Source organism: Amyelois transitella, chromosome 13 (genome assembly GCF_032362555.1).
Source record: "Amyelois transitella isolate CPQ chromosome 13, ilAmyTran1.1, whole genome shotgun sequence".
In the NCBI taxonomy this organism is placed as follows: Eukaryota; Metazoa; Arthropoda; class Insecta; order Lepidoptera; family Pyralidae; genus Amyelois; species Amyelois transitella.
In genome coordinates this window covers 10,689,488-10,716,303 of record NC_083516.1, presented here as the reverse complement: position 1 = coordinate 10,716,303, position 26,816 = coordinate 10,689,488, and the positions used below count along the sequence as shown (strand labels likewise).

The 26,816-nt window shown below is 36.5% G+C and overlaps 3 protein-coding genes across 3 annotated transcripts in view; all 3 read left to right on the top strand.

Moving 5' to 3' along the window:
• Positions 1–22,195, top strand: part of LOC106129294 (metabotropic glutamate receptor 2-like) — a 46,778-nt gene extending 24,583 nt beyond the window's left edge. Inside the window, exons 10-16 of the mRNA XM_060947426.1 lie at positions 1,949–2,115; positions 2,885–3,043; positions 12,440–12,602; positions 16,135–16,348; positions 20,152–20,303; positions 20,909–21,029; positions 21,349–22,195. Of these exons, the coding sequence (XP_060803409.1) occupies positions 1,949–2,115; positions 2,885–3,043; positions 12,440–12,602; positions 16,135–16,348; positions 20,152–20,303; positions 20,909–21,029; positions 21,349–21,554 (1,182 nt within the window). The 3' untranslated portion in view covers positions 21,555–22,195. The remainder of the gene's footprint in view (positions 1–1,948; positions 2,116–2,884; positions 3,044–12,439; positions 12,603–16,134; positions 16,349–20,151; positions 20,304–20,908; positions 21,030–21,348) is intronic.
• LOC132902457 (uncharacterized) lies at positions 7,311–10,609 on the top strand. The gene is made up of 2 exons (XM_060947520.1): positions 7,311–7,541; positions 7,910–10,609. Exons 1-2 carry the CDS (start codon positions 7,373–7,375, stop codon positions 10,195–10,197), a joined length of 2,457 nt encoding a protein of 818 aa, XP_060803503.1. The 5' UTR covers positions 7,311–7,372; the 3' UTR covers positions 10,198–10,609.
• Positions 22,196–23,624: 1,429 nt separating the features above from the next.
• Positions 23,625–26,738, top strand: LOC106129298 (uncharacterized). The gene is made up of 5 exons (XM_013327815.2): positions 23,625–23,824; positions 24,300–24,469; positions 24,796–24,938; positions 25,533–25,711; positions 26,255–26,738. The coding sequence occupies exons 1-5, from the start codon at positions 23,709–23,711 to the stop codon at positions 26,679–26,681; spliced, it is 1,035 nt and encodes a 344-aa protein (XP_013183269.1). The 5' UTR covers positions 23,625–23,708; the 3' UTR covers positions 26,682–26,738.
• The last annotated feature ends 78 nt before the right edge of the window (positions 26,739–26,816 follow it).

Below are 26,816 nucleotides of genomic sequence, written 5' to 3'. Positions count from 1 at the left end.
CTCAGTTGAGCTAAAACAAAACTAAACTAAACTGAAATACCAGTAATCTAGATCAGTAGACAAGAGACTGGGGTGATTAAGGTTTCCTTGAATATTATTTCTCAGAAATTCCATCAATAATACTTTGGGGTGACGGCACTGATAATTATATTTCTACACAAGCAGAGCTGTGAGGATATAGTAATATATTTCCGTAATTATATTAATCTGCGAGAATAGAAACGGCAGACGAGAGTGACGAAGCGATTGCTAGTTTAGATTGGACAAGTACAAGGACGAGTGCACTCGACCGACTTACGATCAAATTTTAAACTAGCGTCAAGTTTTATTTAAAAAAAAATTACATGTATACATCTCGCCCCTTTCGTATATGCAGGGACTACATCTCCCCACTTTACTATTCTGGCATACTTAATTTTCTTCCACACTGGACAAGTTGTTCATGCAAGCTCGTAGGGTACGGATACTTTAAAATAAATAAGTATTTTGTTTTCTTTTACCTTAATAATGCCTCTTTACTACTTTATCCGTGTCAACAGATAAAAATGAATTGATTCTACTTTTGAAAAAAATATATTAGCACTTTTGATTCTAATATATTTTTTTTAAACAACTCGCTTTAGAAATTGATGCCTTATTGTAATTTTTTATAGTTTTACGACAGTCACAATAATGCAGTGAGTTATGTAAGTTCGGGTATCATTTAACTTTTAATAAGTCTTACCACGTAAAGATTATTGATATTTCGTTAAGAAAAAAATAATAAATGAATAAAATAACTGTTAGGACCATTGTTATTTGGCATAGCACGAGTAGTTTCAGCAGTAACTCGCCCACAACCATTGTTATTTGGCATAACACGAGTAGTTTCAGCAGTAAATTCGCTCAATGTGCACCCGTTAATTACAGTTCGTTTGCGGCAGACCTAAATCGGCTCGCCTCGTTAGAATCGAATTACAATTTATTCCCGTCACATTCACTTCGCAAGGAAAGGCTGAGCTTTCCCGAAAAAAGACTGCTTTTATAGTTCATGATCTCATTTTAAGTATTTGAGCGTGATTTTGCATAGCTCTACTCCAGGATCGGTTTACGGAAACCTTATGACAGCTTAGTTTCGTACCAAACGTGTTTTTGACAGCGAAATGTTTTGGAATAGTAAATAAGATCGGCCATTTTATTTCGGAATACATACATACATACATATAATCACGACTATATCCCTTGCGGGGTAGACAGAGCCAACAGTCTCGAAAATACTGATAGGCTATGTTCAGCTATTTGGTTTTAAGATAGAATTGAGATTCAAATAGTGACAGGTTTATTGTTTCGGAATTATGGACTGGATTCCATGGGGGGATCGAGGGTATCACGGGCTTTTCTCCAGAGGTAAGGAGGTAACTGCGACTGATTAAAGAAGGAGAATAGATAAGTCTTTAGAAGACTAAAGTGCTTTTAGAAGTCTCTTCAGAATGTAAAGATTATGTTTTATTCGAATTCATGATAAGATATCAAATACACCATGATTCTAGGTTAGTTATAAGGTAAGACAGGTTTCTGCACGAAGCTATTACCGTTCCACAGGGGAACCTTATCAATATTGGATCATAGTTTAGTCACATTCATTTCATGAATGTGCATTTTTTCATCATTAAAAAAAATTAATGCCGTGTGGTTCCCGGCACCAATACAAAAAAGGATAGGACCACTCAATCTCTTTCCCATGGATGTCGAAAAGGCGACTAAGAGATAGGTTTACAAACTTGGGATTCTTTTTTAGGCGATGGGCTAGCAACCTGTCACTATTTGAATCTCAATTCTATCATAAAGCCAAATAGCTGAACGTGGCCATTCAGTCTATTCAAGACTGTTGGCTCTGTTTACCCTGCAAGGGATATACACGTGACCATATGTATCTATGTATGTAAAAAAATTATTTGGTTCTTCCCAGATTCGTTCCCCGTTCGTGGAGACGGCCTGCATGGTGTGCCCCCGGGGGACCCTGCCGGACCCCACTCGGACCCTCTGCAGGCCGATACCCGAGGCCTACCTCCGCCCCGACTCCGCCTGGGCCATCGGCGCTATGTCGTTCTCATCTGTCGGTATACTGATAACTGCGTGAGTATTCTGCTAGCTATTGTTGGAGGATTTGTTCAATTGGGAGCTCGAATCTTGCCTTTAATGGAATCCTCATTACCCTGATGTGTATCCTAGTTCGTTCTCCCTTAAAGCCCTCAATGATTTAGTAGTGGATAAGTAATGGTACGAATACTAAGTGATCTTTGAGAACAAACCGTGTTTTATTTATCAAAATTACATCATAATCCATTTGGGTGGTCACTCCAATGTATAACTCTATATTCAGATAACAACTTTATAAATGGCAAATCCTAATGACATAACTTGACATACTTTTCATACATACATACATACATATGGTCACGTCTATATCCCTTGCGGGGAAGACAGAGCCAACAGTCTTGAAAAGACTGAATGGCCACGTTCAGCTATTTGGCTCAATAATAGAATTGAGATTCAAATAGTGACAGGTTGCTAGCCCATCGCCTGAAAAAGAATCCCAAGTTTGTAAGCCTGTCCCTTAGTCGCCTTTTACGACATCCATGGGAAAGAGAAGGAGAAGTCTTATTCCTTTTTGTATTGGTGCCGGGAACCACACGGCACCTTGGCATACTTTTCGTGTCTCCACAAATTTGGTTTTTACTACGTTTTTATTAGCTTGGGTTGTATGTATATAACGGAATCTTTGAGCTTAATTTTCACTGGTTTCTAAACGTCTGATCAACTTGGAACTTTGCACACGTATCAAGGACCGATGACAATGCAATATTTTGATAAGAGTTTCTCATTATCCTTATTAATATAACAGCTTCGTCTGCGGAGTTTGGGTGCGCCACAGCTCGACCCCCGTGGTCCGTGCGAGCGGGAGAGAGCTATCTTACGTCCTGCTCGCCGGGATCCTCATGTGCTACCTGGTGACCTTCGCGCTGGTCTTCCGCCCTACCGACCTTCTTTGCTCCATACAGAGGTAAGACTTTTTAACGTGAGTTATTTTACTATAAAACAAAAATATTTATTTATTCTTTATTGCACAAAATGTGTACATATCGTCTTGCACAATTTACTTAAAAAAAAAACCTTTATTTACTCCACAACAAAATGGTATTAAGTAGTAAAAGTATTTTTATTATCTACCCAGTTAGCTATTTGTTTTAAGACAAAACTGTGGGTAGGTGTTATTTTTAATACACATTTAGCAAATTTTGTGATAATTTATTGATCGAGTTAGTAAAACGTCTTCTGTAACACCTTTCATATGTAAGAGATGGGCTCAAGCTTTCAAATCTACGATAGTGCCAATACATACATACATATAATCACGACTATATCCCTTGCGGCGTAGACAGAGCCTTCTTGAAAACACTGATAGACTACGTTCAGCTGTATGGCTAAATGATAGAGTTGAGATCGAAACAGTGACAGGTTGGTAGCTCATCATCTAAAAAAAGTATCTCAAGTTTATAGGCCTATCCCTTAGTTGCCTTTTACGATATCCATGGGGAATAGATGGAGTGATCCTATCCTTTTTTCTATTGGTACCGAAAACCACACGGCAATACCATGTCATAAAAGAGTATACAGTATTTGTTGAAAGTCAATAAAACGACGCATATTTAGGTATAGGTTAGATACACAAGCAAGTGTAACGATGTTTGCTATTGTCCAATCAAAATCTACCCTTTTTTTGTCAACTTTGTTTCTTCTTTTTTGTTATAGAAAATTTCAATTCCTACTTCAATGATTTCTTGTATTTTGTTTGAGGTCATGCTGAGTTTCAAACATCAGTATCCTGGAGTGATACACACATAAATAAATAAATACATACGGGACAAATTACACAGATTGAGTCAGCCTCGAAGTAAGTTCGAAACTTGTGTTACGAGATACTAACTCAACGATACAACGATATATTTTATAATGAATACTTATATAGATAAACATCCAAGACCCAGGCCAATCAGAAAAAGTTCTCATCATTCCCTGACCGGGATTCAAACCCGGAACCTCCGATGTCACAGACAAGCGTATTACCGCCACGCCAAAGAGTCCGTTAAATAAATAAATATATACGGGACAAATTACACAGATTAAGTTATATGAGACATATTATACTTACAACTTCGATTCCTTACTCTCAAAAACTCATACTAACTAAAATAAGGTACATTACTCAATAAATGTAATGCGAAAAATGGACAATACATTCCCTAGCCTATTGTTAAAGTTGTCATAGCGTAGAGTACCTATATAAATCCGTTCCATCTCCAATATTAAAATACTTTCAGCAAGATGTGTGGAGTATGCCGGAGCCAACAATCCTGCAATCCGCGCCGTACGTGAGAAATACCGGGCGCCATTGTTGCCCGCCAGAACTGTGAGAGGGTTGGCGATTTAAAAAAAAAAACATTTTCTCTTTAGTGTTAGGTAAGGTTACCGTTCGATAATCGATTATCGATAGATTAGTCGTTAGCCGCGAACTAAGACCTCGCGAACACTTCAAATTCAAAATTCAAATTCATTTTTTTTAAATTATTATTGGATACTATCATATCGCTTAATAATTGTCAAATCTTTTGGTTCACGTCAAATAAATTACTTAAAACTAAGTTCACTGCCGCTTCCAAGGCGTCAGTGCAGAAGAAGCGGTAATAAAGCGGTATATTTATACGAAAAAGCTTTTTAAGGAACAGCGTGATAAGGGAATGTTGTGATGTGAAAGAAGATGAAGTTACAGGAATAGAAAAGGGTATGTTGAGATGGTTCGGTCATGTGGAGAGGATGAATGAAAACAGGTTGACTAAGCAGATATACATGGAGAGTGTGGAGGGAAAGGTCGGAGTGGGAAGACCTAGACGAACATATCTTGATCAAATTAAGGACGTCCTGGTAAAGGGTCAGGTCAAAAGTACCCGAAACCGCCGAGCTTGCATGAAGAGAGTTATGAATGTGGATGAAGCAAAGGAAGTATGCAGGGATCGTGGCAAGTGGAAAGAGGTAGTCTCTGCCTACCCCTCCGGGAAAGAGGCGTGATTTTATGTACATATGTATGTATGTATTTTTACGAAAATGTCAACGTCTCAAAAAGTGTTGAACCGATTTTGAAGCCCCGGCACTTAAAAATTATATTAATAAATCCAACATACTATTAATACGCAACAATACTATCTACCTATAGTATTTAAGAGCGTCAGGGGTCGAATCGCTTAGGTGGCTGGTCAGAACACGGTTGCGTATAAAGGCACCGGTTCGAATCCCACCGCGGCCATGTACCTACTTATGACTATTTTCGAAGTTATGTACATTAGTTTGATTACTAAACGTATTTAAACCCTAATATCGATACTATTGTAGTAACCATTGAGCTATTAAAAGCCTTTCTTAGCTACTTTTGTGCAAAGGTTTGGCTCGAACTGACTGTCATGTTAGCGACTAAAAATTTCGAATAAAAATCTTTCAAAATACAGTTACACGTACGTCATAAAATAAATCTGTCATATTCCGGATCAGACATTTCGCAGGCATAAAATTGGTATAAAAAGAAAAAAAATCGACAATACGGCACTATTGTTTTGCGGCAGCCCTAAAAAAAATGGTAACAAAAATTCACGCGTGGCAACACTGCGACTTTGATTGAATATGATTTCCTGAGTATTAGCTTTTTTGCAAATATGATGTATTGGGAACATTATGATTCGCGAATATGATATCTAGCTATTATGATATTTTGAGAATATCATATTTTGAGAATGTGCTATTTTGAGATTATAATGTCTTGCTCTTATGATGTTTTGCGAATATCATATACTGCGACTAAAGGACAACTTCTACCCGCGTCGGCTCCGATGCGCGATGTGTCGAAACATTCCCTTTGCTCCATCGCACGCGTTTGTATGCATACCGACTTGAACGTTTTAGCTGTGAAAACATTAATTCTGAAGGCCGCAAGTAGCTGTATGAAAGTTTTGCCGTGTGGTTCCCGGCACCAATACAAAAAAGAACAGGACCACTCCATCTCTTTCCCATGGATGTCGTAAAAGGCGACTAAGGGATAGGCTTACAAACTTTGGAATTATTTTCTGAGTTGGACGTACGGGTGGTGCGATAACTGTAAAAGAAATAAGAATATAAAAATATGAATATTTCCAGCAATGGCCGGTGTGTCTGTCCTCACTAATAAACAAAGATGATGAATGGATTTGGCTTCCGACTCTTCGATGGACGTCGTATCATTCTAGGCTTAATGTTGTTTCAAGCCTTTTTTTATATATAAAAATAATATACGGGACAGATTTAGATTGAGTTAATCTTGAAGTAAGTTCAAGTCTTTACTAGATCTAACTCACCGATACTACATTTTATAATAAATATTTATATATACATAAACACCCAAGACCCAGGCCAATCACAGAATTCGTTTCTCCTCATGCCCTGGCCGGAATTTGAACCCGGGACCTCCTGCCGGCATCACAGACAAGCGCACTACCGCTGCGCCACAGAGGCCGTCAAATTGCCGCCATTGACCCGATAGAAGGAAATCAGTACTGTTATTTAAATATTGCTGGATAAAGCCCACTGGCTCCTCTCCAGAGAGGAATTTGGAACTGACGCCAAAAAAGGAAGAAGATCGGGCGTTTGTCTTGCTTGATGTTTGAGTGGAGCCCGGGATTTCAGTATGATCTCACATCAATTTAATAAGTTCAAAATTCAAATTCAAAATTTTTATTAATTATTATAGGATACTTCATATCGCTTAATAATTGTCAAAACGTTTGGTTTCACAACATTGGTTGACGTCAAATAAATTACTTAAAACTAAGTTTACTGCCGCTTCCAAGGCGTCAGTGCAGAGGAAGCGGTAACAAACTGCACTGTAGCATTTTCTTTGTCAATTTCACAATTATCCAAACTTAGAATAGAATGTGGACGAGAGAATACATTGTTCAGATTAATATACATTACCTATATAAAAATATGAGATTTTAATATAAAAAAAAAGTTGATCTCTATCTAGGAATGATTCAAAAAGTAACTAAGGTATATAACTAGGTAATGTGTTTTACGAAGCATTCAATTCGGTAATTACAGCGCTCTTTGAGTGAACAAAGCAAAGTCATATTAAGCTAATCTAATAACCTATTCGTAAGTAGGTCAGATGTAATGAGGTAAATGACGTAGCATGTTGCTCCTGATCGCTGTACTAGCTTTGCGTCGGCTTAATTATCAGAATGCGTAACTCCACAAAAATACGAAATTTGACTTTTGATGCCATCTAGTGGTGCATTTGGTTACCTACCAGATGGAATACTTCTTATTTCCCAAAAAATACTGCAAAATTTGCTATCGACGTATAATAAAAACACTTATCTCCAAGCCGCCATTTTGTCTTACCCAATGTGCGTATCTCCGGCGCTCAGTACGGCTTTGCTTGTGCAAGGGGAGGACGTGCGTGCGCTCTTTAGAAAAAGGTACGTAAACTTTTATTTTTAACGTTTATTATGTATTCCTTTTGTTTGGTAAATAATTATAAAGCTTATTAAATAAAAATGAACCTCGAAATATTAACTAGAATGCGACAAAAAGGAAAATAAATATTACAGTGGACTTACGATGTTTTATTTTTTTGTTTGGGGTAAGAATACGTAAATTGCTTAAGGAGTTACGAAGTTTTATTTGATTGATTTTATTGTTTGTCATTATTATTAAAGGATGTTGAAGCTTCGTTTGATGATACTAGGTACCTACTCATACTTTCCGAAATGCTTGCATACTTTGTGTAGGAGTCTATTACACCTAATCAGCTTTAGGAAGCTTAATTTGTTTATTTATTTTTCAGATATAACAACTATCATGTATAAAAATCCTCGAACTTTAAAAATACTCCAAAACGTTGACCATGGCGTATCAGAACCAATACTTTGCCGAAATATTCCGAATCAAATTGCTTTGCCGGATATCGAATTATCAAAAATTCAACCAGGGTCTTATACATTACAGCCAGATTGTTCTTTGCTATTAGAGGAAGAGGAAAATAGCCCGACTAAAGTACGCATTTGCGGCACTCCAACAAATATAATTATCTGCAGTGACGGATCTCTCCGAAAACGATCAACAAGTAGTTCGACGTGCAGTATCTCCATATTAAACGATTCTATAATTATGCCGACTACATCTGACATTCATTGTAATATTTTAGAACAGGATGTTACGATGGACTCTCAAGAAACACTGACGAACGAGACTACTTTGGGCCTATCAGAAAAATATCTAACATCATCTGTTCCTAAATCTCTTAACGATGATATTTCAGTAAATGATGAGACAATTAAGAATTACCAGGATGTTTCTGAAAAGGCTACCTGTTCATCAGGCACTACATTAAGTCACCAACATGATTTTCCCGAACAAATTATGACAACAACTGAAAAGAAAAGAAACAAAAAGAGTCGTCCTCAGGATTGGAGCGTTAATAAAAATAAAGATCAGAGGGAGAAAGGTCAACCATATTTGGGCAAGAAAAAAGTTGACGATAAATGGCGTTTCGTACAGATCAAGAATGAGAGAAAGATTAAAGACAGATGCAACTGTAAGCTAAGTTCAAGAGGTAATACAAAGTTACAGTGTAAAGAAATACCAGAAGAAGAGCGACAAAAATGCTTCAAAGATTTTTGGAAAATGACGTGGAAAGAAAAGAAAGTTTTCATCAAAATGTTGTCTGTTTGTAAACAAAAACAAAGAAACAGATCTGCTGGAACATCCTCAAGACGAGAAAATTCTGTGGAATTATATCTCTCGGATAGCAAAGGGAACAGATATCGGGTGTGCAAAAGAATGTTTCTAAACAGTTTGAGTGTTGGCGAATGGGTTATCAAAAAATGGATTATATGCGATGATGGCACACCGAAAAATATACCAAAAAATAATGTCAAGGCGGAGCCGCAGAAACAGTTACGACGATTTTTCGATTCCCTACCCAAACTGGAATCACACTATTGTCGTAAGGATTCTTCAAAACTATATTTAGAACCACTATGGACATCAAAATCCCAGTTATACAAGGCTTATACAAAAGACTTCTGCTCTCAAAAAAATGCTGAACCTTTAAGCATCGCCACTTTTTGTAATATTTTTGATGAGCTAAACTTATCGCTGTTTCGACCAAAAAAAGACCTGTGCGAAACTTGTGAGTCATTTAAAACGAAAAATATTACAGAATCCGACTACAAGATACATCAAGATATGAAAAAAGAAGCTCGCGATGAATTGACAAAAGACACTTCCTCGAATAACGAAGTGTATACCATGGATTTACAGTCTGTGCTTTTGAGCCCGCAATCAAATGTTTCTTCCCTGTACTACAAAAGAAAACTTATTGTACACAATTTTACTCTGTATGACGTTAAACGAAACAAAGGATATTGTTACATCTGGAATGAATGTGAAGGAAAACTTTCAAGTAATGAATTTTCTACTATAATTGTAACTGCACTGGGAAAGTTCATAAATCAACACCCCATGTCTGATGGGCAGGAACTGATTTTATACAGTGATGGCTGTACATATCAAAACAGAAATGTTGTACTGGCCAATTCGTTGCTCAACTTTAGCATGCAGCACAAGATCACTGTCGTTCAAAAGTTTCTTGAAAAAGGACATACCCAGATGGAGTGCGACAGTATGCATTCCGTCATAGAGAGAGCAATGAGGCACAAAAAGATAAATGTTCCAGCAGATTATGCATATTTGGCCAAAACAGCCTGCAAGAAAAGTCCTTATGAAGTTGAGTATCTTTATCATCATTTTTTCAAAAACATTGAGAATACCCTGACTTTTTACAAGTCTATAAGACCGGGGAAAAAGTCTGGTGATCCCGTGGTCACAAATCTGAGAGCTCTGAAGTATTCCGAAGGAAAGATTGTTTACAAGTTAAGACACTCGAGTATTGTTTGGGAAGAGCTTCCTATCAGGATTAAAAAAATATGCTTCGTGCCATGGAATGATATACCTCCGCTGTACTCCGCAAGATTGCAAATTACAAAAGACAAATACATGGATCTCCAGGAACTGAAAAGTTCAATGGAAAAAGATTACCACAAATTTTATGATGATTTACCTCATTTTTAAAACGGTTATCGATATTTTCTTTTATTTGATTAATGTTATGTTTGCTAACTAGTTTCTTTGGTATACTAATAATAAAAATAATGATTGTTTGTTCCTTAAAAATCGCATTAAAACGTTGAGACTGATTTTGCCATAAAAATCTTAATGTTACCTATAGGTATGATAAGATGTTAACTAATTATATAAGAACTTACCTCATTTACGTGAACATAGTTCACAACTGTGTTTTGTTTTTGATAAATTTAATAGATAGTTAAGAAACGTATTTTGTTCCTAAGACTTTTAAAACCTAATTTTGAGACTGATTACGCCTTATAAGTTAAGTCAAGCTACTAGATTTAAGTTTAGAAACTGTGTTTTATATCTGTATAACAGACATTCTTTTTGCATTAAATAAATAATACTTAAGTTTTATCTGGCATTTTTCATTATACCTATCGAAGAAGTGTTTAGTTTGTGGTAATACCGCGTAATTCCAATATCATTTTAAAATATTCAAAGATAAAAAATGCTAACTCCATTTTACACCTCGTAACTCCAAATAAAATCACGTAGAAAAGTTCGTAAGTCCATTTTCTTAGATATTCACTGTTACTAAATTAAAAATAACCAGAAAAATCAATTCCTTGTTCGATTTTAGTTCAAAATGCAAGTGCACGTTAAAAAATAACAATTAATTACTGAAATAATTGGTTTTTACCTGCTCCTGTAAAATTTTTCCTAACGGAGTTACGAATTCTGATAATTAAACCGACGTTTGGCTTTTGCGTTGCCTCCCGCGGGAGTAATTTCTGACATTCCTTGGTGGATTTGTCTTTGTCAACTTATGCTAAGTTTAACAAAATCCATTAAGAGATATCTGTGTTGCTTGAATTTGTTTATCTTTGTTGGTGGCTTCCACGTTGTAAACCTTTTTGATTTGGCGCTATAAATTTTTAGACCACGTGGTGAAAATTGGTTGCCGTGTGGTTCCCGGCATCAACAGAAAAAAGAATAGGACCACTCCACCTCTCTCCCATGGATGTCGTAAAAGGCGGCTAAGGGGTAGGCTTACAAACTTGGGATTCTTCTTTTAGGCGATGGGCTAGCAACCTGTCACTATTTGAACCAAAATTCTATCATTAACCCAAAGAGCTGAACGTGGCCTATCATTCTTTTCAAGACTGTTGGCTCTGTCTACCCCGCAAGGGATATAGACGTGATTATATGTGATGTGGTGAAAATTGCGCTAAGGTTGCCAGAACAAAAAAGAAGAAGGGGCCGCCCGCTATCGACCTGGTAGTCGAATATCCCAAAGGCTCTCAAGCAAGCCCAGTTGCCAGAATCCACAACCCAAGGCCGAAGGTCTTGGCGCAGAAAAGTGAGATGACCCGACCCCACATTACGGGACCAGTGACATAGAAGAAGAAGAAGATTTTTAGCCAAAAATAGTTGATGATTTTTAATGATTTCATGAACAAACATGACCTGTACATGAGTGAGCTTAAAATATAGTAGCATATACATACATACATACATATTATCACGGCTACATCCCTTGCGGGGTAGACAGAGCCAACAGTCCTGTAAAAACTGATAGGCCACGTTCAGCTATTTGGCTTTAAGATAGAATTGAGTAGTATATACATGAGTAACAATTCTTCGATTTCATAATTTCCCAACCTCGCCAGCATCTCGATAGTTTTTTTTTTTTTAATATATTTTCCAAGTGAGCTAACTAATGTGATTCCAGCTGTTTGCTGCGTGTAAGACACCTTTTTACGGAAGGTTGCATACCGTACATCAACCTTGATAATTTTAGATTCGTATTTTTTTTGATTTCTTTAACATTTACAATGAAAAAAAAATATGTCGTTTTATACTCTACACGCCTCGCGTATCTTTTCCTTCTTTACAAATCCTTCTTTACTACGTTCCTACTATTTTTTTTTAACTCGTAAGTTTCTCTAGGCCGTGTGGTTCCCGGCACCAATACAAAAAAAAAATAGGACCACTCCATCTCTTTCCCATGGATGTCATAAAAGGCGACGAAGGGATAGGCTTACAAACTTGGGATTCTTTATTAGGCGATGGGCTAGCAACCTGTCGCTATTTGAATCTCAATTCAGCCAAATAGCTGAACGTGGCCATTCAGTCTTTTCAAGACTGTTGGCTCTGTCTACCCCGCAAGGGATATAGACGTGACCATATGTATGTATGTATGTATGTAAGTTTCTCCTAAATACAACATTTCCTTCAACAGATTCGGCACCGGTTTCTGCTTCACCGTGGTCTACGCCGCGCTGCTGACGAAGACCAACAGGATCTCCAGGATCTTCAATGCTAGCAAGCACTCGGCCAAACGACCCATACTCATCTCACCCAGCTCCCAGCTCGCTATTTGTGCCGCTTTAGTCTCTATACAGGTTAGTGTGATATTTGCAATAATATATAAATAAATCCACACTAATAATAAAGAGGAAAGATTTGTATTTTTGTATGTTTGTGTGGAATAAACTCAAAAACCACTGGTCCGATTTTGATAAAATTTGGCACAGATATAGAATAGACCTTCAAAAGTGACATAGGCATAAATTTGTTTTTACTCTTTGTTTATTTCAAAATATAAAACACAAACATATGTCCGACCGTGCGAAGCCGGGGCGGGCCGCTAGTATAAATATAAACATATACGGGACAAATTACACAGATTGTGTTAGCCTCGAAGTAAGTTCGAAACTTGTGTTACGAGATACTTACTCAACGATACTATATTTTAGAATTAATAATTATATAGATAAACATCCAAGACCCAGGCCAATTAGAGAAAGTTCATTTCTCATCACGCCCTGGCCGGGATTCGAACCCGGGACCTCCGGTGACACAGACAACTACAGTACCGCTGCGCCACAGAGGCCGTCAAATAGTTGAGTATTTGGCTAAAATCTATAAATTATGATGAAACTGAAGCTTTGTTGGAATATATAGACTGATTATAGTAACAACTTAAACCTTACTGGGCTTATATATGTGGCGCCATCTCTACGCCACTCGTCACAACATCTAATCAAACAACTACTGTCAATCATCTCGAAGAAATCGACGCGCTCAGCCAATAGCAGCGAAGAACCCAAAACGCGATTTCAGAGATTTCACGGATTGGAGCTATATATACAACCTCCGACACAACATCGTCGGAGCCGCGGTTCCCCAGGCATAACACCTAGCCTGGCGGAAGATCTTCCCTTTGGTGGCGGTCGAGCCGAATCATCGCTCCCGCTACATTGGTGACCCCGACGTGATTGGAAGCAACCTTCTCCATCATCATCAACTCCAATCCTCAGTATCACTCCTCACTCTGCAAGCAGTCTCACAGCAAGCCAGCAACTGGGTATCGCAGCAGGTCCATCGCAGCCAACGCAACGAGCTTCCTGGTCCTGTCTCCACCCGCACTCACTCTCAACGACTTCAGCGACCGACGCATCTACCGCAGCCCACGCCTGGATCTCTTCGACGGCCGCTCTTCTCTCCAGCGTGGCAGCTCTGCACGACTTCTACCGGCGCCAACAAGTCGACTTCGCTCTCTACTGTCTCGACTCACCGCAGACTACGAGCAACGCAACGGCTCACTCCTGACTCACTAGGACTTCGAGCAACTTCCGACTCACTGGAAGACAACTGGCACTTGCAAGCTACTGAAGCACAGATTGCACAGCAAGATCAAGACTTCAGACCTCCGGTCTTGGGGGGGAGTACTGTGGCGCCATCTCTACGCCACTCGTCACAACATCTAATCAAACAACTACTGTCAATCATCTCGAAGAAATCGACGCGCTCAGCCAATAGCAGCGAAGAACCCAAAACGCGATTTCATAGATTTCACGGATTGGAGCTATATATACAACCTCCGACACAACATCGTCGGAGCCGCGGTTCCCCAGGCATAACACCTAGCCTGGCGGAAGATCTTCCCTTTGGTGGCGGTCGAGCCGAATCATCGCTCCCGCTACATATATATATACAATAACATAGATAAATGAATAATAAAAGAAATAAAAATTATAAAATACTTGCACAATGAGATATGCACACATACCTTTCATTCATTTGTTGTAATCCACATTACTCATTTGTAACTAGAATTAAGTTTTTGTGGTTAAAGAACTTTATTTCTCAAAGATTATTTCTCAAAGAAATTTACATTTCACTTACAGAGAAAACATTTAAAGTAAATATGTACATTTGTTGGTGTGAGCATTCAAATACATATTTTATATTTATATTTTTGGGTACTGTAATACCATTGTTAAGGAAGAGCGTGGCTTTCTGATACAGGTGTTTCTCACTTAATAGAAGGTCACAAATACTTGTTAAACTGTACCACTTTGTTAAACTAATAAAAGATTTTCATTTTTTTTTTCATTTGTCATCACAATTTAATGTTAAAGATGTGTTGCGTCACTTTGGCTGTTCAGTCTATGTATGGATAGTTGTTTGACTGCTTTACATACATAAATTTCACGTTTATATCCCTTGTGGGGTAGACAGACCCAATAGTCTTGAAAAGCCAGACAGGCCACGTTCAGCTGTATGGCTTAATGATGGAATTGAGATTCAAATAGTGACAGGTTGCTAGCCCATCATCTACAAAATAATCTCATGTTTGCATGACCGATTTATGAGTGTGAAAGTGCATTAAACATGATGGGTACTGCAAATCGATGCTCTATCGGTAAGGAATAATATCGTGAGGAAACCTGTACATTCAGGCAACTGGAAGTGTGACCCTGGTCCCCAATTAGTTAAAGCAAACCATTTAGCAGAGGTTGCGAGTTTTTCTAGTGATTGACTGAAAATATTTTGGTTAAGAGAGCAATGTTTGGTTTCTGGGCCTATTTATTTACGAAATATTCATTCATTAAAGTGTTTTGACAAGTGCAATTAACACAAATGTTCTTTATACATACCTACATATGGTCACGTCTATATACTTTGCGGGGTAGACAGAGCCAACAGTCTTGAAAAGACTGAATGGCCACGTTCAGCTTACTTATTGAATTGAGATTCAAATAGTGAAAGGTTGCCAGCCCATCGCTTAAAAAAATAAACCCAAGTTTGTAAGCCTATCCCTTAGTCGCCTTTTACGACATCCATGGAAAAGAGATGGAGTGGTCCTATTCTTTTTTGTATTGGTGCCGGGAACCACACGGCACATGTTCTTAATCCGTTTATTAATTTATAGATAATTAACCAACCCCAATTTGTGATTAACAAGAATTAATTCGATTAATGACAGTGGGCATCAAAATTTCCCTCTCACTGAGCCAAATCAAATCGTAACCCTCTACCGTGTGGGGATTAACTAGTAATTCCCTAATTACTGGGAGTAATTGAAACGTGAGCGTTTGAGAGCGACCCGACTGACAGAGTCAATATTCGGGAACGACGTATGTAGGTACCGAGTTCCTAGATGATGCAACTGTCATCAATGGACTAGATTAATTTTCGAAATTGGATGCAAGGTATCACTTATTGACGTCACATGACTTAAATCAAATTATATGCCGTGTGATTCCCGGCACCAATAAAAAAAACAGATCCATCTCGTTCCCATGGATGTCGTAAATGGCGACTAAGGGATAGGCTTACAAACTTGGGGTTCTTTTTTTTAGGCGATGGGCTAGCAACCAGTTACTATTTGAATGTCAATTCTATCATTAAGCCAAATAGCTGAGCGTGGCCATTCAGTCTTTTCAAGACTGGCCCTGTCTACCCCTCAAGGCATATAGACGTGACCATATGTAGGCCAAATAGCTGAGCGTGGCCTCTCAGTCCTTTCAAGACTGTTGGCCCTGTCTACCCCACAAGGGATATAGACGTGACCATATGTATGTAAATAAAAATTTTGAATTTGAATTTCCACAATTTTTTGATTACTTAAACATTATCTTTTTTAAGGTTCTCATCGTAGTAGTATGGATGATAGTCGCCCCGGCAAGGGCGATGTTCCACTACCCCACGAGAGAAGACAACATGCTGGTCTGCGACTCCTACGTGGACGCCTCCTACATGATCGCCTTCTTCTACCCCATAGTCCTGATCCTCATCTGCACCGTGTACGCTGTTCTCACAAGGAAGATACCAGAGGCTTTTAATGAGAGCAAGCATATTGGTGAGTTAGAAACAGCATAATATTATTAAGATTTAGACTTCTTCGGCGTCGCTTCGAGTGTTTTTTTTTATTATAATGTGTAATATTCTATTATATTCCACTCCATCTCTTTCCCATGGATGTCGTAAAAGGTGACTAAGGGGTAGGCTTACAAACTTGGGATTTTTTTAGGCGATGGGCTAGCAACCTGTCACTATTTGAATATCAATTTTATCATTAAGAACTGAACGTTTTCAAATGGCCATTCAGTTTTTTCCAAACTGTTGGCTCTGTCTAGTCTACCCCGCAAGGGACAAAGACGTGACCATATGTATGTATGTATTCTACTTAATTTAAGAAATGAAAAAGGTAGTGTATTCTTTCACATTCATGTAATAGTTTCACTACAGTCTTCGTTTGTTTCATGTAAACCGATCTCACCCGGAAGATCTCCGAAATTATATTGGTGCCTGAAGAAATTTTTCGTCATTTTATTCATTTATTGATAAATAATTTATTTATTTTTTGTTTAAACATCGTTCTTAAAAATTATCTATGAAAAGAAACACGAATTTACTATAATCTGCACTTAGGTACGTTCGATTCCTATAAAATGTATCTGGTAATGTTTTTGCGTTTCAATTCAAATTCGGACATTACTTGGTATATTTGCCAAGACTTAATTTAGACCCATCTATATTTACATGTGTGTAACCTCCATCAAAACCTCATTCATTCTCGCTGCCAAATCAATAATGTCACCGAGCTTCACACACAGTGCCGTCGTATTGTTCTCATTGTGTGGTGTTTGCTTTGAGTTTGTACCTGAACACAGGTCACACAGAGCGGGGAAGATCCGTCTTTATTGTTTGGGTCCTGAATATTGGGACTCCGTTGTTATTTGAGGCGATTGACAGGCTGTAAACGTAACTCACTGTAAATTAACTCTTGAGTTATTTTTGACTAGCTGTGGCCGCGACTTCGTCCGCGTGGAAAACTTATTTTGGGCATCATTGAAGCCCTCAATGATGAATAATTTTCCCCGTTTTTTTTTCACATTTTTCAATATTTCTTCGCTCCTTATAGATGCAGCGTGATGTTATATAGCTTAAAGCCTTCCTCGATAAATGGCCTATTCAATTCAAAAATAATTTTTCAATTCGAACCAGAAATTCCTGAGATTACCGAATTCAAAACAAACAAACAAACTCTACAGCTTTGTTTTTGTTTTTTAATGATATCCATAGGAAGCGTTTCTATTTTACTCTGCCAAAAACCACACAGTTAAGACACTAACCGTTAATTTGGACAAAAAAATACTTTTTTTAAATATGTCTGTGTTAGTTCCATAGCAAAATTAAACCAATATCATCGCTAGATTTTCTCATTAGGTACACCAGCATTTTAAGTTTCTGACCTAAAAACATCCTTGCACGTACAATTTAACCCGAATTTCTTTTTAGAGGAACTTCCCAGTCGCATACAAATTAGTACACTGTATCTACGTTAACTTGGAACAAGGTTTTAGCATCTTGCGGGCTGCAATTAGGTCACAACAATGTCTGTTAATTGCTTTTAGATGTTGCAGACTAACTAGATGATTAGCTTTACATTGTAACTGTTCATTTATGTTTAGTTATGACGCCGATTCGGGGTCTTAAACGGCAGTTAAATGATATGATTTAAGTCTTAGTTAAACTACTCGTGTACGCAGACTATCCTTTAATGAATTTTAATAACGCACTGTAATTCTTAAAATAATTCATTGCTTCAGAGTGTTTTAAGACATGTCTTGGAGTGTGTGAGTTTTGTAGCGGGAGCGATGATTCGGCTCGACTGCCACCAAAGGGAAGATCTTCCGCCAGGCTAGGTGTGATGCCTGGGGAACCGCGCGACAGACGATGTTGTGTCGGAGGTTGTATATATAGCTCCAATCTGTGAAATCTTTAAAATCGCGATTTAGATTCTGTGCTACTATTGGTTGAGCGTGTCAATTTCTTCGCGGTGATTGACAGTAGTTGTTTGATTGGATGTTGTGACGTGTGGCGTAGAGATGTCGCCACAGTTTAAATTCGGATAAATGAAGAGATGGATTGAATCAGTGCGTCGATCAATCCCTTATGAATCGGAATAATATTTATGCCCACTTTGTTTTGAAGTAGGTATCCCAAATTGGCCCTGAGTGGCGAAGATTGGAAAACAATCGCTCGATACGAAATCCAAATTATTTACTCGTATTGACGGCAAAATTTGATAGTTATAACTTTAATTTTGAATGTAGAAAACGCCAGTACCATTAGACCACAAGCAAGCGATTACTCTAAGAACTATGTATAACTACTCAAAACGCCCAGATAATCCACCGGTCATGCCTAGTGGTGCCGTGTGGTTCCCGGCACCAATACAAAAAAGAATAGGACCACTCCATCTCTTTCCCATGGATGTCGTAAAAGGCGACTTAGGGATAGGCTTACAAACTTGAGATTCTTTTTTAGGCGATGGGCTAGCAACCTGTCACTATTTGAATCTCAATTCTATCATTAAGCCAAATAGCTGAACGTGGCCATTCAGTCTTTTCAAGACTGTTGGCTCTGTCTACCCCGCAAGTGATATAGACGTGAACATATGTATGCATGTATTTTACCACATTCTATTCTAAGTTTAATTAATATTGTGAAGTTGACGTTGTTGAAGAAAATGCTGCAGTGCAGTTTGTTACTGCTTCTTCTGCACTGAGACGCCTTGGAAGCGGCAGTAAACTTAGTTTTTAAAAGTAATTTATTTGACGTCAACCAATGTTGTTAAACCATACGTTTTGACAATTATTAAGCGATATATACTATCCTATAAGTAAATTTGAATTTGAATTTGAATTTGAATTTAGAATTTGAATTTAGAATTTGAATTTTGAATTTTGAATTTTGAATTTTGAATTTTGAATTTTGAATTTTGAATTTTGAATTTTGAATTTTGAATTTTGAATTTTGAATTTTGAATTTTGAATTTTGAATTTTGAATTTTGAATTTTGAATTTTGAATTTTGAATTTTGAATTTTGAATTTTGAATTTTGAATTTTGAATTTTGAATTTTGAATTTTGAATTTTGAATTTTGAATTTTGAATTTTGAATTTTGAATTTTGAATTTTGAATTTTGAATTTTGAATTTTGAATTTTGAATTTTGAATTTTGAATTTTGAATTTTGAATTTTGAATTTTGAATTTTGAATTTTGAATTTTGAATTTTGAATTTTGAATTTTGAATTTTGAATTTTGAATTTTGAATTTTGAATTTTGAATTTTGAATTTTGAATTTTGAATTTTGAATTTTGAATTTTGAATTTTGAATTTTGAATTTTGAATTTTGAATTTTGAATTTTGAATTTTGAATTTTGAATTTTGAATTTTGAATTTTGAATTTTGAATTTTGAATTTTGAATTTTGAATTTTGAATTTTGAATTTTGAATTTTGAATTTTGAATTTTGAATTTTGAATTTTGAATTTTGAATTTTGAATTTTGAATTTTGAATTTTGAATTTTGAATTTTGAATTTTGAATTTTGAATTTTGAATTTTGAATTTTGAATTTTGAATTTTGAATTTTGAATTTTGAATTTTGAATTTTGAATTTTGAATTTTGAATTTTGAATTTTGAATTTTGAATTTTGAATTTTGAATTTTGAATTTTGAATTTTGAATTTTGAATTTTGAATTTTGAATTTTGAATTTTGAATTTTGAATTTTGAATTTTGAATTTGAATTTTGAATTTGACTTTTGAATTTGAATTTGAATTTTGAATTTGAATTATTTAAATTTTCCTCGTAGGCTTCACGATGTACACGACGTGCGTGATCTGGCTGGCGTTCGTGCCGCTGTACTTCGGCACGGCGTCGCACGTCCCGCTGCGGGTCACCAGCATGGCCGTCACCATCTCCCTCAGCGCCAGCGTCACGCTCGTCTGTCTCTTCTCTCCTAAGGTAATATTATATGCTTAACATAACATACATACATATGGTCACGTCCATATCCCATGCGGGGTAGACAGAGCCAACAGTCTTGGAAGACTAAATGGCCACGTTCAGCTAATTGGCTTAATGATAGAATTGAGATTCAAATAGTGACAGGTTGCTAGCCCATCGCCTTAAAGAAGAATCCCGAGTTTATAAGCCTATCCCTTAGTCGCCTTTTACGACATCCATGGGAAAGAGATGGAGTGGTCCTATTCTTTTTTGTATTGGTGCCGGGAACCACACGGCACATTTGTATAATCATTAACATAACATTTGTATAATCATGTCTATTTCCCGTGTAGGTAGATAGAACCAAGAGATCTCAAAAGACTGAAAGACCACGCTTTAGCTGATTGGCTTAATTATAGAATTGTGAGTCAAATAGTGAAAGGTTGCCAGCACATCGCCTAAAACAAGACTTCCAAGTATGTAATCCTATCCCTTAGTGGTCTTTTACGACATCCATGGGAAAGAATTGAAGTGGTCCTATTCTTTTAATCAGGATTCATTATTAACCTACTCTGTGAAAAAACATGGCTTTATATTGAATATCTCTATTGTTTTTATTTCAGCTATACATAATCCTGATCCGACCAGAACGAAATATACGTCAGAGCATCATGCCGGTGCGGTACAGTAAGAAACCTGCGCCCGCGCATTCTACGCTGCCGCTTCACCCTACACAAAACAAGAGTAAGTTTTATGCTTTCATCTTATGGTAATTTTGTTCTTTGGTTGACAAATGATTTATTACTTGAAGATAAACTACGACTTTAAGGCCTATTCAATCAATCTTGTACTTACTTTAACAATTAGCAGGAATATTGGTATTTTTTTAATTAACACAAAAAATACGGACCGATTGTGATCAAATTATACACATAAAGAGACAAGACTTTCAAAAATAACTTAGGCTTCTTTCCTTCTAAGAAATTACCATCGGATTTTTTTATATCACGCAGATACGAGTATTATACCTACCCTCTTCATAACAGAAATTAATTATTTCCAGAACCTTCTTGCGCAGACAAACAAACTCAAACAGATCCAGCTGATTTCGTCAAACTAACAAACGGACAAACACAACTCACCAATGAAAAGGAGAAAGGTGACGCAGTGGAACCAGTTCAATGTAATAACATTAACGCTTTACCAAATAACGTTAACGATAAAGCCAATAACGTTAATATAGCCAATGAAAAGGCTGACTCCTTATAGCAACGAAATTCTTCCAAATCACTCAATGAATTTGTACCTAGGTTGAGACGTGGCAGTTTAAGAAAAAAAAGTTGCTCGTGCAAAGGCAGGGAAAGGAAACCAGTTGTAGTTTAAAAAAATCATAAAATATTTAAGAAGAAAATAATAAAAATGTAAATTGTTGAATCCATTTAAGAGTTCTTCCCTAGTTAAGGTAGGTATATGAGAAATAATGTTCCAGAGATTTGCATTGTAACTATAATGGCTTTGTATATCACGGCTAAATACCTGTCACATTTTATTCATGATATCTCAATATTGTTACGTACATATTGTAAATATTATATTCAGTATGATTTAATTGTAAATACAAGAAAAAGAATGTAAATATTAAAATAAAAGACAAATAGTGATGTGTTGTAAATATGATGTTTTAAAATAAGGAGTATATTATGAAATTCTGTTATATCAAGTGATTTATAAGGATACATGTAAAATATGTATACAGGGCAAAGCTGTGAGCCCAGACTGTAGAAATAGAGTAAAGGATGAATGTAAATTGATTGAAAGTGTATGCGTCTTTATTGAGAAAATGAGGAAAGATTTTAATGCATACGGTCCTTAAACACCTAATTATAATAACATCTACGTACCTACGTAAACAAAATGTAAAAACATGTTAATAGTTAATTAAAAATATTTTTTAAAAAAGAAATGCCATATCGTATGCTAATTACTGCTCTAATCCATTTTTTCACTTGGCTGACACTTGTAAAAGGAAGACAATGTTCTGAAGTGAAACTAGACTAATTTTTAATAATCACTACATACACTTATATCATTTAAATGGACTCCTTGACATTAAATGTTATTTACATCACAAAATTCATTATGATCTTTTGAATAACAACGCACGGTTATAAAGGTAATAGTTATAAAGGTACGTTTAAGTGACTGATTATGGTGGATGAATACCATCAAATTCAATGACACATTAATAAACAGTGTACTGTTCTAGCACTTGTATAATTGTATATTATTCCTATATTTATGCCCTCGACCGCTAACCTATCTAGTAACATTTTATTTTTTGTGGAATTTTTACATTTCACATAGATAATAATTCCAACAAATACCTTTCAGTCTTTTTTTATAATTATCATTTAACAAACTATAAGAAGATTATGTTAATGTTACATAATCATGTAAATATTCTATTATCTAACACGTTAAATATAGGAAAAGAGTAAAAGAAGAAGTGTGAAGGAAATGTAGTCTCTGCTTGCGGTAAACCAACCTGATGGTTTGGTTAAATCGAATTCAAAACTTACGAGGGTAAGACGAAATGAGTAACTAATTAGGTTAAGGATAAAAGACCATTGCTAATTCAATATAGAAATTATCACTCTAAATTATACACCTTTTACTATAAAATAATATTACCACTATGTATAAATAAATATTTTTGTCTGTTGTATACTTATATAAGTAAAGCACTTCATTTCTACAGTCTTTTGCCTTGCCCTGTATATGTTTAAATCGCAAGTAGTTTTAAGCATTAATATTTATGTATATTTACGCAAATAAACAGTTTTGATGTTTCGAAGTGTTTAAATTTTGCACCATACCTAATAAAATTGATTAGTAAACTCCAGCTGAACGTGACCTTTCAGTCTTTTGAAGATTGTTGGCTCTGTCTTCCCCACAAGCGATATAGACGTTACTATTATATGTATGAAGTAGTAAGGGGATCTATTCACTCAGCTTGATTAGCCTTATATTACTCTTCTGTTCTCTTTTGCTATCTCTTTGGTTATCATGGACCTAATACGCTGGTTATAAGAATATTAAGAAAAGAGGAATGATATGAAAGGTCGGCGAGATTATTCACTAAGGTTGATATAATAAACTAGATTTTCCTTTATCTTTGAGTTTATTTGAAGTATTAAAGAAAGCAGATCACGAAGAAAAGAAAAAAATGCATAATTTGTTAAGTTTGATTGCCACAACAAAGAAAAGGAATAAAATGCAGTCATTGTCACTCAATGTCAATGCCGGTTCGGCAAAATAAATAACTGTCAAAATGTTTGCGATTGTCAGCAAATGCGAGCGAATCGAACGAAACGTAAATAATAATTAAAACTTAGTAACTAGTCAATTTATTTTAACTAGGAGATGGAAGATACGCCAGTAAATTTCATCAGAGAATCAACGCGAAATCTTTTAAAATTAAATAGACGCATACACAGAGATGTAGAGTCAGATACCCGGCGCCACTTAGAAAATAGAAGGTTAGTGGCGGCAGGTACCTAGTTTTAAACAAATTTAATAACAGTCTTGATTATTGAATCTTATTAAATAAAATGACATTAGCACTACATAAAGTTGAATAGAATGTTAGTTCCTTTTTATACAAAGGTCATTTCTAATTTACTTAGTGCCATTTTTTTCTTGTTACTTAATTTTTTCCCGTTGATGTTGTTAAAGAGGTGACTAAGCACATATGCAATTCCATTGTAGTGCATCAAATATAAACCATGCTACATCCTGAATATTTGACAGAAGCTTACCCCGGGATTCCCTCCAGGCTTAAAACAGAAAAAACACCATATTTTTAAAGGGTACTGAGTAATAAAATAAAACTTATTATTAAACATTGTGTTCTGGACACATTTTGTACTGTCCTGTACTTTTTTGAAGGAAAGATATTCTTCATGCCTTTAAAATCACATTTATTGTAATGCAATCCAAAAACTATTTTTTCAGCATAACCCCAGAATTAATAGCAGATATAGCCAACAGATTGAAAAGTAAGCCTTCAGTCACCACGCAGGAACTGCAGATATTGAAGAATGCCCTTGTAGATGATCAGAACAACCTGAATGTAGTTTTAGGCACAAATGGTGCATTGCGAGGGCTGGTTAGAGAGATATCAGGTACATGCACATGGGTTATTCTTCTTCAACCTGGTGGATATTCCTTGCGGAGTAGACTTAATGGCCACATTCAGCTTAATAATAGAATTGAGACTGAAATAGTGACAGGTTGCTAACCCATCGCCTAAAAAAGAATCCCAAATTTGTAAGCCTATCCCTTAGTCGCCTTTTACGACATCCATGGGAAAGAGATGGAGTGGTCTGTTTCTTTTTTGTATTGGTGCCGGAACCACACAGCGCTAGCTTTTAGCACGGCATGGAACAATTTAGACACAAGCTTTAATGCTATTAATTGTGATAGTAACATTATGCAATAAAATTTCCAGGAATAAACGTAAAAAGACAATGTGCAGCCGCTGGTTGCTGCTGCAATCTCGCCCTTGGTGACTCCAAGTCTTGCCGTGCGGTCGCTAAAGCCGCAGGACCTTATCTCGTTTCAGCTCTGGATAATTTGACCACTGAGCTGGCGGTGAGTTAAATCTCTATTAAGACGACCTATGGTAAAGGGTCAGGTCAAGAGTACCCGAAACTGCTGAGCTTGCATGAAGAGAGTTATGAATGTGGATGAAGCGAAGGAAGTATGCAGAGATTGTGGCAAGTGAAAAGAGGTAGGTAGTCTCTGCCTACCCCTCCGGAAAAGAGTTATGATTTTATGTATGTATGTGTTTTCATAATCTAAAACAAAAAACTTTAAAAAAAATGTAAACAGTCTTCTTTCCTTGCGCCTTGACAACAAAATGGACTATTTAATGTAATGCAATTACTTTATAATTAAACACTACATTGAAAAGCATGGATATTTGATATGATGATAATGATGACTAAGGAAATGTAGCGGGAGCGATAGTTCGGGCTCGACATGTCCCTGGGGAATCGCGGCTCCGACGATGTTGTGTAGGAGGTTGTTTATATTGCTCCAATCCGTGAAATCTTTGCTTGCGCGAGTGAGGTTTCCTCTGTTTTTGTCTAATAGCGTCGCGTGATTTTATTTTTGTAACTTGTGGCGTATAGATCTCGCCACAAAAATTAGTTTTCTTTCCTATTTTTTTATATAATCTTCCAGGTAACATGCGCATGGGCCATTGGCAACATGGCAGGATCCGGTACTAATGTTTGCAACATACTTATAGCCCAGGGCGCGTTAACCAAACTGATTGACCTTCAGGATGGCCACGAGGACATACGGGACGCGGCTCTTTATGCGCTGGTCCATTTCGTTTATCAACTCAAAGATAGTTTGAGGTAAGGGAAAGAAATATGTTCATACATACATACAATCACGGCTTATTCCCTTAGTGGGTGGACAGAGACAACAGTCTCGTAGCAACTGTGACTGAATGGTTTGAGATTCAAATAGTGACAGGTTGATTAGCCTATCGCCATAAAAGGAAAATCCCATGTTTATTAGCCACCTTTGTCGCCTTACGACATTCATTGGAACGATTCTAAAGTGCGCCGGAACCACACGGAATGCGTTCATGTTTCATAAACATTCCAGTGGGAATTCCCCAAAATAAAAAAGCTTACAAAAGTTTCACAAAATCGGTCCAACGGTTTTTGAAGGCGTAACAGACCGACAAACTCTAATTGTAGTATCCCACATTTATTCACAACCTGCCCCATTTTTAAACCAAAGATGTGCATTTGTGCGATGAAGGACGAGTTGTAAATGGAACAAATTTATATTTAAAACATTTGTAAGCTAAGCCATAAAAAATTAATTAACCATTAAAGATTAAAATATTATTTGATTTCCTTAGTTATCTTATATTCCATTAATTACAGCGTGGAACATCTGGAAAAAATCACGGCTGCCATTTTCAAAAGGCAGTTTTCAATGGCATCATCTCAACTTCTGTTCATAATATCTTGCCATGAACACTTCAACAAAACAGAATTACCCGAGACATTACTCCTAAAACTTATACAAGCTACCAGTGTAAGTACCCAAAGACATATATCTACCTGCAAAGGAAACCAGTGTTGTGAACTAATATATTTGATAAGGACTTTAGCTAATGTTGTAATAAATGAAAAGTATAGTACAATAGTTTTGAATCAGTTTATAGTAGAAGACGTGTATAAATTAGGTTTAAAAAAAATTGTTCATTCAGATAATAAAATTTTAGTGGAATCTTTGTTGTGGTTATTAGGAGTGTTACACAAATATTGTGATCAGGATATCTTTCGACAAATGATATTTGGTGCTTGATTATGTTTATTGGATAACCTCACTTAATATTAAAATAATAAATTCCGTTAAATAATTTTTACTTGTTTTTTCTTATTGTTGTATTAAATTTAGATAAGAACTTAACTAGCGACCCGCCCCGGCTTCGCGAGGGTA

Excerpts from the sequence above, each read along its gene's own strand:
- LOC132902457 (XM_060947520.1), top strand. The coding sequence starts at position 7,373 with ATGGAATACTTCTTATTTCCCAAAAAATACTGCAAAATTTGCTATCGA. Across the intron at positions 7,542-7,909 it reads CGTGCGCTCTTTAGAAAAAG|ATATAACAACTATCATGTAT; the intron begins GTACGTAAACTT and ends TTTATTTTTCAG.
- LOC106129298 (XM_013327815.2), top strand. The coding sequence starts at position 23,709 with ATGGAAGATACGCCAGTAAATTTCATCAGAGAATCAACGCGAAATCTT. Across the intron at positions 23,825-24,299 it reads CGCCACTTAGAAAATAGAAG|CATAACCCCAGAATTAATAG; the intron begins GTTAGTGGCGGC and ends CTATTTTTTCAG. Across the intron at positions 24,470-24,795 it reads GCTGGTTAGAGAGATATCAG|GAATAAACGTAAAAAGACAA; the intron begins GTACATGCACAT and ends TAAAATTTCCAG.